Here is a 12,125-nt window from a genome sequence, read left to right on the forward strand (position 1 = left end):
TACTGCTACCCCAATGGCTAGGTAAGATACGGTTATCTCTGCCGGGGCCCCAGCAATTGTTTCCCTTTCTTCCCACAATATTACAGGAAACACTTCATCAGGCCGTGGGGATTTATTCACCTTTATGTGCCTCAATCGTACCAGCACCTCCTTGTTTGTAATATTGATATATTTCAAGATGTCACAGTTCTCTTCCCTGAATTACTAACTTCCATACCCTTTTCCCATTCCAAATATAGATGAGAAGTATTTGCTTAAGACATCTCCCTTGACTCCACACATAGCCATCCACACAAGGGACCCTATTCTTTCCTGGATAAGCTATTTCTCTGAAATGTACTTATAGAATCTACTGTATTAAGATTTACTTTTACTTTGTTGGAGAGTGTTATAAATTTTAGTTGTAGTTACTGTTGGTTTGCCCTTTCTCTTCAGACTTCAACTGTTCACAGCTTTTTTGCAGCCCGCTCTGAGATTGTGTTGTTAAGTGGATTTGTGCAGCAGTCGGTACCATTTTTCAATGCCAAGCTCAGGCGGACAGTATGAGGAACACATGCAGGCAGGTTTAGGCAATTTGAAGCCACTCTGCAAGCATAGCTGAGGTACATTAATAACCTGCTTGGCTATTTCGATGTTTGCTGGTAAAAAGGATGAGTGGTAAATGAGAGGTTTTTATGTGTGATATCAAGTGGGACGGCATGTTCCTGCTAGGGTGAAGGGCAAGGCTGACAAGATTAGAAGATCCTGGTTGAAGAGAGATTTTAAGGCTCTGATGAGGAAAAAGGAGGCATACATAGGGTTTAGGCAACTGGGATCAGGTGAAACCATTGATGATCATAAGAAATATAGAGGGACATGAGAGAAATCAGGAGGACGTAAGAGAAATAGATCTGGCAAGAGGGTATATTAAAAGTAAGAGGTTTCCTAGAGGCTACAGTGCTGAGGGTATTTCTGTGGAGATGAGAGTCCATGGTCCAAGAGCACAGCATCAGAATGAAGAAACAACCTGTTAAACTGAGATGAGGAGGAATTTCTTCACCAGGGGGTGGTGAACCTGTGGAATACCTTGTCACAAAGGTCTGCAAAGGCTGCTATTGGGTGTATTTCAGCAGTGAATGATAGGTTCTTGAATGGTAAGAGGGTTAAGGGTTACGGGGAGAGGTAAGAGTATTGGGTTGAATAAGAAATCAGCCATGATTCAATGGCAGAACAGACACAATGGGCCGAATGGCCTATTTCCGCTTCCATATCTTATGGACTTGTGGCAGTGAGTGATGATGTCTTGTGCTGTGAGTAGGAATTGTTGACCTTAAAGCACATTGAGGTGAACATACACAGACCCTGACCAAGATCATCTCTGGTTGCCATGTGGTGAGCTGTGCCCACAGTTCTCTGCGTTTTCATGCTGTCATGAGCCATACCAAGCTGTGGTGCATGCAGATGAAATTCTTGCTATGGTGCATCAATATAAATTGGTGGGGGTCAAAGGGGACGTGCCAAATTTCTTTAGCCTCCTGAGGAAGTGGGAGTGCTAGTGAGCTTTTTTGACCATGGTGGCGAGCGGTCTTGACTGGTGTCAATGTGGTCGGACCAGGTCAGGCTACTGGTCATGTTCACTTACAGGACCCTGAAGCTCTCAACACTTTTAACCTCATCACTGTTGATGTAAACAGGAGTTTATGCCCTCTCCTTACCCGCCCCCCCAACACACACACCCTGTCCTGAAGTCAATGATCATTCCTTTTGTTTGCTGATGTTGAGGGAAAGATTGTTTTCATGAGACTTTGTTAGTTTAGATGGTTAGATTGCATTGGATCCAGAGAGAGACAATAATTGGATTTGTAATTGGTATGATGGGAAGCAGAGAGCGATGGTTGAATATTGTTTCTCAGACTGGAGGCATGTGAGAAATGTGCCACAGGGATCAGTTCTTGACGTGGTTCATTAGCTTAAATCTGTGGCATCAAGGCAATATACTAGGAATCTGGATTTAAACAAAAGATCCTACAAAAAGAGGTGGATACAGCCCAGTCCATCACAGGCAAGGCCCTCCCCACCATTGAGCAAATCTGCCACAAGAAAGCAGCTTCTAGCATGAAGGAACCCACCATCCAATCCATGGTCTCTTCCTGCTGCTGCCATCAGGAAGGAGGTACAGAAGCCTCAGGTTCCACACCACCAGGTTCAGGAGCAGTTATTATCAGGCTTCTGAACCAGAATGGATAACTTCACTCACCTCAACTCTGAACTGATTCACAAACTGTAGACTCCCTTACAAGAATTCTACAACAGTTGTTCCCAGTGTTATTTATTCACAGGTTGTCATATTTTGCACATTGGTTGTTTGTTAGTATTTGTTGTGTGTAATTTCTCATTGATTTGTTGTTCTACGGAGAATGCCTGCAAGAAAATTAATCTCAGGATAGTACATAATAAACTAATAATAACTCTAATAATAAATTTACTTTGCAACGTCAAACTTTTAGGATCACATAGCATTATCCCATGGGGTGTTTTTTGCTTTTCATGGGCAAACAACAGAAAATGCTTGATGTGGCCGCTAATACCTATGTGATGCTTTCTGCAAAGCTGACTGCAAAAGTGTGCCACTCCTCTTTGACTTTATTGGGGCCACGACACTTGTGCCAGGTTCATTCTGATGCAGATTTCCTGGCTGGGAGATGGGGTGGTGTCTCCAGTAGTTTCTGTTGCTGTATTGGGATCTATAGTCGGCCATTAGTGAAGCCAGAGGCATTGTGAAGGATCCTGTTGGTAGCTTCATCCCACATCAGGGTATGCTTTAGGAAATGAGTATGGTTAAGTTCAACTGAAATGTAGGCATCCGAAGACGATTTCCCCAATTAATCGAGTAGGTAGACTTTCCCAGGTGAATATACAAAATTGCATATTGTGCAGAAGGACTAGATCATCTCTCTTTTGGTTGTTCAAAGTGAAGGAAGGCATTCAGCATGCTATAAAATTCGCAGTTATTTTGTAAATAACACTATTCTTTGCACTTCTGGTCAGATGCTAACTGCATTTCATTGGCTTTGTATCTATACTCGGCACAGTGATAATAAAGTTGAATCTAGTCTAATAAATTGTTCCATTGAAAAGCATGTAGAAGCCCATTTAAACAATGGAAGGTGTGCACAACCATAAAAAATACCCATCCTATCCGGCAATCCGGCATCACCTGTCCCATCAGATGATCATGGGTCCATGGCTCTCACACTGGTCTCATCGGTGACCTGAGAATTCACACAACCCAAAGGACTGCCTGAGAGGATAATCTCTAAATCATTATCCATGTGGTTATGTCACATTTCTGTGCGGAGGATCTTGGAGATTACAATTTGCACTTGGACTACCCGAACTGTAAAAGTAACTGCAAAATCGCATTGTTACCATTCTCTGATATATTGTTGATTCGCGATAGGTACCATACAAAAAAGTGTACTTCTTATACTCTGTATGTACAAGTTAAAGATGGGCAAATAATTATATTTAGTATTTAGATAAGGAAAGGCATGTGTATAAATGGAGTGGGGGTTAAAATGCACAATGAATCATTTGGCTGAGGTAGCATTTAGTGTTTATATAGTCAGTGTGAAATCATTGTACAAATTGTGCATGAACCTTATCAAAATGTTCTGTGATTCAGTGAGGACTTCATCAGGTGTTCAGTGGAAGAAAGTTTGCTGCAATGGTTTGGAGCACCTGGAATTTCCATGTTGAGCTTTACTGACCTGTGATAACTATACTGGTTTGAACATTATCTTCCACCTGTTACATTCAAGTGTTCCAATGGGGGTTGGTATATTTTGTATTTATTCACTGGGATTGATTAAACAAAAGTGAATGATGAATTGAAATTATAAATTGAATTACACTGGAGGGGATTTTCACCTGTTTAAAACCAACATCTTCTTAAGTTGTAAGGAGTTTCCCCTCCTCATTGCAGGAAATGCTCAGAGATAAAGCTGGCAGTGTTACAATAGGCTCTGAAAACAACGTACAGACACCTCTTTGGAACGCGAATTCAACCGCTGAGGCGTAATGTAAAATGTTAGGTAATAGCCACACATTTTTAGTTACTTCTCATTTTCCAATTTGCATATTTTCCTGCTTATTCACTGTGTTAGAGGGAATTCAGTCCTGCTCAAAGTCTTTAAAAGGCCAACGAGCCAATATCTTTCTAGAAAATTTCTTCTAAGTCAAAAGAAATAAGCCCAAATCCAGTTAAACTAGATTTGGATCTTCCTGGTCCTGACAAGATGGTGAAATTTTTGGGATAAATGATGGAAGAATGTACCGCCCGGAAAAAGAAGCATCTGCTTCCCAGTCACAAACAAGGGGACATTCCTCCAGCGTTTTGTGTGTGATCTACTTACCAAAGTAAATATGATTGATGGTGAAATACCTAGAGAGTTCACCATATAATGCAACTCACAACCTTGACTGGAGTTTCTTAAAAACATGATTAGTAGAAGCAGAAGCAGCCCATTCACCCCTTGTGCTGCTCCATCATTCAGTAATATCATGGCTAATCTTTTACCTCACTACCTCATTTCCATTGATTGCCTTCTGTCTAATAATCTGTTGATGTTTGTGTTGCATTCCCTGTGACTGAGCAAATACAACCCTCTTAGGTAGGAAACCTAAAGGATTCACTGACCTCTGAATGAAGAAGTTGCTTATGTCTGTCCTGAGCAGCCAACGCCTTATATTGAGACTGTGACCCTTGATTTTAGACACCTAACTAGGGAAACTACAGGATTCTACAGGTAGGTAAGGAGGTAGTAAGAATCTTCTACGTTTTAAGAAGATGATTACTTATTCTACTAAACGCAATAGGGTTTAGGTCCTATCCACATAATCTCTATCCGTGTTACAAACCCATAATTTGCCGTACCTCTACTGTCCCTTCTGTTTCAAGTCTGTTCTTTAGCTTGGGAGACCCAACAGTATGCAGCAATCTAAATACAACCCAAACCAGAACTGGAATAAATTGATTCTCTTTCTGTACCCGGGCACTTCTGCAGTAAGGGCCAATTTCCGCTGGGAATGATCATTTTTAAGTGATTCATGTACAAGGTTTCCCAGATCTGTCCTACTGATACTTTTCAACCTCGTTCCATTTGAAAGAAAATATTCTGCCTTTTTTTAAACCAAAGTTAGTGACATATTCTTTTTCCACATAATATTCCATCTGCTGGTTTCTTGCCTATTCATTTACCCCATTTATTATCCCCTTGAAGCTTCTTTGCATTTTGACAGCCCATACTGAGTCTTTATAAGGCATTGGTTGGACCACATTTGAGTATTGTGAGCAGTTTTTGGGCCCTATAGCTAAGAAAGGTTGTGCTGGTATTGGAGAGGGTCTAGAGGAGGTGTATGAGAATGATCCTGGCAATGAAAGGAGCTCTGGGCCAATACTCGCTGGTGTGTGTCTGGGGAAAGTTGTCTCAAACAGTGTGCAAATTGACGTACAAGAGGCAGGGTTCTTGACATCCCAGATGGGAAATGAGAGGATAGAGATGTAGAGTCACACAAGACAGAAGCAGGCTGACCAAGACTTCCATCTGAACTAGTCCCATTTGCTTATGTTTGGCCATATTTGAATAAAACCTTTTCCATCCATGTATCTCTCCAAGTGCTGTTTAGATGTTGTTAATGTAGCTGCCTCTATCACTTCCTCTGGCATCTTATTCCATAGACCAACCACCCACTGTGTGACAAAGTTAACCCTCAGACTGCAATAAAACCTTTTCCCTCTCACGTTCAGACTATCCCTACCAGTTCTTAAATCCTTGTCCTGGGAAAAAGACTGCGTGCCCTCACCCTACTATGTGCCTCATTATTTTAGACACATCTATACGATCACTCTCATTCTCCTATTCTCCAGTGAATAATGTGTCAACCTGCTCAACCTCTCCAAGTGCATATCTGACTGAAGTTCTACAGAGCTGCAGTATGACTTGCTTTACTTTTATACTCAACACTCCTGCCAATGAAGGCAAGCACGTCAAACTCCTCCTGTAGCACGTTATCCACTTTCAGTGAACTATGGACATAGACCTCATGATCACTCTGTACTTCAGTGCTATGAAGGGGTCTACCATTCCTCCTTCATTAGACCGTCCAAAGTATTACACCTTGCACTTGCTTGGATTAAACACCACCGGAGACTTCTCTGCCCATATCTGTAGCCTACTGTATTCTTTGATGGTCCTAGTTTGTGTTGTCTTAGACATGATAAAATGACGTGGAGGGGTTGCACTACTGACGAGGGAGAATGTCACTGTAGGACGTACTGGAGAACTCATCTACAGGGGCAATTTGAGTGCAGCTCCAAAATAAGAAAGGTGCAGTTATGCTGATAAGATTGTACTACAGGCTCCCAATAGGCACAGAGAGGAGGAGGAACAGATATGTAGATAGATTATGGAATGGTGTGAAAACAACAGAATTCTTAATACAAGAGGCTTAGATGGGGCAGGATTTTTTTTTTTAGTGTGTCCAACAGTAGAGTCCAGCTAGAGGAGAAAACCTTGTTTTGGAAAATGTGACAGGCCTGTTAGTGAGTGAACATTTTGAGAATTTAACCACAACTCTTCATATTTAAGGTAGTAAAGATAAAGTCATATCTTACTGGGAGGTCAAATTGTGACAGGATAAGACAGGAGCTGAGGGTGTTCATTGGGAGCAGTAGCCATTGGACAAGTCCACACCTGACATGTTGGAATCGTTTAAGGAACAGCTGGGTGTAGTTCAGAATTGTCTTGTTCCAGAAAGGAGCTAGGTAAGACGAGGGAACTTTGGATGACCCGAAAAGTTCTAAATTTAGGAAATTAAAGTATATGTAAAATTTTGGACTGGAACCTTGTAGAATATAAAGGTAACAGGAAAGTGCTCAAACAAGTATTTAGGAAGGCCTCAAAGTCCATGAGATGTCATTAGTGAGCAAGATCAAGGAGATAATGTTGTTAGTGTGGATAGTAAGTTTACTGATATCACCGAAATCGGTAGTGTAGTGGACAGTGAAGTTTTAAGCAGGATCTAGATCAAGTGGGGAAATGGTCTGAAGAACAGCACGTGGCATTTTGGCAAGTTAAACTAGGGCATGACATGCACAATACATGATAAAGCCTCTGAGAGGATCATAGAAACTGGGTGAAACCTGGGCTGCAGCTACATAGTGCCCAGAAAGTGGTGACACAGTTGAGTAGGATATTGAGTACAAGAATTCAGATGTCACCTTACAACAGTACAAGTTGTTAGTGGGACCACACTAGGTCTACTGAGTACAGTTCCGGTAGTCCTGCTATGGGAAAGATGTGTTTGAACTGAAAAAGGTTTATAAAAGGTAGAGGAGGGTGTTACCAAGATTGGAATGCTTGAGTTAGAAGGAGAGGCTGGGACAGTTTCCCCCTTGAGTGTAGGAGGCTAAGGGGTACCCTTATAGAGGCATAAGAATCCTGAAGGGCAAAGATGAGATGGATGCCCACAATGTTTTTCCCCAGGTAGAGGAGTCTAACACCAGAGACAGTGGACATAGATTTAAGGTGGGGGTAAAGGTTTAAAAGGAACATGAGGCTGTTTCTATGCTATAAAACATTATGACTCTGTCCCTTACTTCTACAGATCTTCAGGCTCTGCTTAAACAGGTTTCTCCACTGGATTTGATCAAGTCAGATTAGCCAAAAAAAAAAAACAATTGCAATTCATTTTGAAGATTATATCAGGAAGTTAGAATCACTTGTGCTGGCCTTGTGCTGTTCTTTTCACTGTGCCAGAAGTATTGTAGGAATTTAGTTTACTAGAAGATCTGTCACCAGTAATGGTTAAAGGCAGTAATTTTAATTTAACAGTGTAGTTTGTGGTTTCTACTTTCAAACATTGAGATGTTTCGATGTACTTAAAGCTGAGTAGGATTCCAGCTCCTCAGCAGAGCACCCTTTGTAAATTGCCATCACCGAGAAGTATTGTTTGAGGCCCCTACAGGTCACTGGAGTGGCTGTCACAATGTGACATCATCTGGAAATGCCACCGCGTTAGCCTTGGAGCAGTGTATTGACATCACTGCCTGTTTTTTTGTCAGGGCTATTAGCGGAATGCAAGTTTTCATTCCCCACCTCATGCATGAGGAGGAGTCAAGGCCCTCTGAATACTTTTGATAGAATAACTGGAGAAAGATGAGGATTTGACTGAGTGGAATGCTTATCCACAGAGCAGAATGCTGTACAAGGCATAGGCTTTATCAAACAAGTTGTCCATTACTAGCCGAATATCTTGACTAATTGAATAAGATTCTGATGACTATTTGCAAACATAGCAGATTATTCAGGTAAGCCCTCTCTATCCTGCAGGAAGCACAAATTTCTTCCTGACACATTGTTCTCTATAACCCTAGACAGACTAGATTTCCATGATGAAGGCCAGAAGTGACTTGCCTTTCTACATATAGCCTCTTTCCAATATATCGACACAAAGAGCCTATTGACACAGTGATCCTGATGACATACGGAACAGTATCGGTCACTATTCTGAAAGAACTCTTTTGCCTCCTCTAACATTTGAACGGGGTTTGCAGTGCTTTCCAATTTGTTAGCATTTGCTGCCTTCACTGTTACTGCTGCCCGACCACTAACAAACGCAATAGAGGGAATGACGGAAAGGAGAGGCTGTGGGCATCTAGCCCATTAATGCTGGAGCTTTCAGATGACCAGGATTTGGGGAAGATCTTCATTTAAAGGCCTCTTCCTTTCCCCCGAACCAAAGGTTGACACCCCTACTGAACCCACAGCCTGCACCACAGTGTTGTTGGCCCGTAAACACAACCGGACCAGACACGTGATTAAGACAGAGACTGCATAACCTGTGTCGAGTGACTGATCACGTAACATCCTTAAGCCTCACCGTAATCCACAGGAGCACGGTGAACTGTGCTATGGTTGTTTGGATGGGTACAGCTCCAGCATTTCTCAGGAACTGGAACCAAGCAGCCTGGTTAGTGGGTTCCTGATCCTGACCCATCACCATAAAGGCTCATTGCTTTTGTCAGTGTACGGTGACTGCAGTCTGTGCAATTACTTACCCAGGCAGACACCATCTTCTAAAATTCTTACCACAATGAAGAACAGCAGGTGCATGGAAACACTGCCATCTACAGGGCGCTCTGAAGTAGTACACTATTCTGACTAGGAAATACAGAGGATTCCAGTTCATTGCGACACATCTGGACCAGTTCATTTTGACCCAATTAAGTGGCTGCCCCAATTAGCCGGTTTCATGCAAATAGTTAAAAAGATATATAAAAAAAGACAAACTACCTTTTAACCGAGTAACAATTTTATGTATTTATATGAAATACACAACAAATTAGAACACTAGTAATACCTCTACAGTACTATAAAACTGTATATTAGTTCCTAATAGTTGTCATCAGAAGAATTCATTCAGTGTACACTACTGTGTTCTTTTGATTGACTGTAAATGAACAAAATCAGCACAGGCACTTGGTGCAGATAATGGACTGTCTTCATACTACAAACTTTGTAATTTTTTTGACAATTGCATCCCCCAAATTTTCATTTTCATTGTAACATTCAAGATGATTGCAGATACCTTCAAATTCTTCATAGTTCCTAACTTGTTGAAGTACTGGAATAGCTTCATTTTCACTCCCAGCTGTTTCCGGTATCTCCAAGCCTTAATGCTTGAACCACAGTGGAGCAAAACAGTCTCAAATTATCTTAGTGCTCACCAACTATCAACGACAGAACGCATACAACTCTCGCTGTTTAAAACTGTGTGCTCTAACTACGGTCTGTTCTAACGGCCACACAAGTGCAAACCACTGACACTAGTTTGGCAACAGTCTCCCGTCCCGGTGAAATGGCATGGTGTCCCAAATAAATGAAGCGAATCCCAGCTATTTTCTCGATTAGTTTTTGTTCTTTACGAGTCGTCCCAAATAAGCTGTTGATTAACTGATGACCCAGTTAACTGGAATCCACTGTACATTGCCAGTCCCTCATTGCCATGAGTTCTCCCTGGAACTCCCTCCCCAACAGTGCTGTGAGAGTACTTCTAACAGAAAGCACTTCTTGAAGGACAGTTAAAGATGGGCAGTACATGCCGAGATCCTAAAAAATGAATAAATAACTTAAAATAGACCCATAGAGTTCTATTCACTAGTACACCACAATTGTCATAGTAATGATTAAAAATCCCAACCCTTTCCCTCAGATGTGTCAGCCCTAAGTATTTATCCTTTGGACCTCTTTCCTTATTCTAGTGTTCTTATGAATAGTTTCTGTGATTGGTTGTGATAGCTGGTTAGAGTCTCCTGAGCTGCTTCTATGGTTAGATCAGGTGGCTGCAGTGGGCAACTTTGAGCAGTCATGGGCCATAAGGTCCTGTTATAAACTACAGCTTCCCAGCCCTGATGTGGTTATAGTGTGCTACTAATGATTATTAGTAGGTTTACTGATGAATGGAGGTAGGGAAACCAGGGATGTCTATGGAGTTTGGCTGGGGAATCAAGGAGGAGGTTGATTGGTCTGGCTGGGTTTAGAGGGGATCCCTGTTATCTCAGGAGTTGGTGTGTAGGAACGAATCTGACTGAGGAGGTAACCTTGCTTGAAATGCCTTACTCTTGCATTCTTCAGTAATTGCTCCGTCAACTTTTGAACTAAGTGTGTTGTCATTTTATTAATGAGAAAGCTAATAAATTATTTCCTTTGATAGCAGGAGATCCTAAGGAAATCCAAGAAGTCAGAATTCACCCCACTTGCTCCTGCACAGACTTCCATCTACACAAACAACATGCACAGACCCCATGGAGAAGGAAAGCCTCTCTCTAATCTAAATTCAGGAAAGGTGACGCATACATATTGGACAGAGGATGAATATTGTAACAGTCTATCAACGTTCGACTATTCTGGTAATGACGGCCCTTCCAATCCTCGCTCTATGTTTGTTGGATCTGGTCTGGAAACGCCAGTATAGAAGAGAATATTGTTGATTTTGAGTTTAATCATTTCTTGTTTTAGTAAAACAAATACGATTGGGTTCAAGATCCACTTTCATATTAAGTGTTCATATTAGTTTTCAAATTAAGTGTACATTAATATGACATTCTATATTCTGCCTGGGTTGGTGTGTCCTACAAAATACACAGTCCGGTACTGTGTGGCTGGAGCCATTACACAACTGTATTATCCTTTCATTTTCTTCGGAACTCCGCTTTGTCATCCAGTAATATTCAAGCATTGTAACATCCAACAAATTGATCATCATCCTATCAACAAGGGGACTTCAATGGAAGGAAAGTTTTGTTTATTGTTCACCGTGTCTGTCAAAGTTCCTTTATATTCATCCTTTAATAAAGCTTACTTTGACTTTCTATGCAAGCAAAATTCTCTGCAGTTCATCAAGAAATCGCTATTAATTTGCTGTCTCTAATTGGTTCATGCAAACAGCAAATGAACTCTAGTGCCATTTTGAGCCTTGTCCAGAAGGAATGGAAGAGGGAACTTTGTGACATCAGCCAATGTCACTGCAATTTTGCTGTTACCATGTTAATTATTGCAACTGTTTGCTGGTTGCTTTAATTTCTGGGGTGCTATTACATTAAAATGACATTAGCTACATGTTAATTCAGGGACCTATAATCTTGACTTGCCTCCCTATGCTGGTCCTTATTGCAGTAGTTTGTATTTTAAGCCTAATGTTAGGACAGCATACATTGAGCCAGTCTACAATATTGGTTAGTTCACTGCTAATTCACACCTTATGGAACATTTGATTCTTTGTCTGGTTATAATAATCATGAATACTCCATACGGGTTAAAAGACAGATTCGGGCTGGTCACCATCTTGATTTCCTAATTTAATTTAACAACTCACATTGATATTTCATCAGCTATTGCAAAACACTTTGCAGGAGCATTATGAGATAATATTTAGCACTAGATCACTCAACTAGGACAGATGTAAGGTAGCTGATTAAAAATAAAAAGCCAGAAAGCCATTGGGCCAACAGCCCAAAATCATAAAAACTGAACAGACATTAATAGTAAGCAAAATGTTGCCACTTTGAAGCCCAGTGCCCCTGA

General features: G+C 41.2%; 1 protein-coding gene across 5 annotated transcripts in view; it reads left to right on the plus strand.

The window, feature by feature from the left end:
* Nucleotides 1–11,682, plus strand: part of atp11a (ATPase phospholipid transporting 11A) — a 168,993-nt gene extending 157,311 nt beyond the window's left edge. The window contains exons 29-30 of one of the 5 annotated variants that reach the window (XM_072258913.1): nt 3,965–4,073; nt 10,759–10,846. In XM_072258913.1, the coding sequence (XP_072115014.1) occupies nt 3,965–4,060 (96 nt within the window). In that variant the 3' untranslated portion in view covers nt 4,061–4,073; nt 10,759–10,846. Of the gene's footprint in view, nt 1–3,964; nt 4,074–10,755 lie in introns of all 5 variants that reach the window. The other 4 variants (XM_072258914.1, XM_072258911.1, XM_072258912.1 and 1 more) reach the window with 4 other exon arrangements.
* The last annotated feature ends 443 nt before the right edge of the window (nt 11,683–12,125 follow it).

The sequence above is a fragment of the Mobula birostris genome, chromosome 5, assembly GCF_030028105.1.
Source record: "Mobula birostris isolate sMobBir1 chromosome 5, sMobBir1.hap1, whole genome shotgun sequence".
NCBI classification, from domain to species: domain Eukaryota; kingdom Metazoa; phylum Chordata; class Chondrichthyes; order Myliobatiformes; family Myliobatidae; genus Mobula; species Mobula birostris.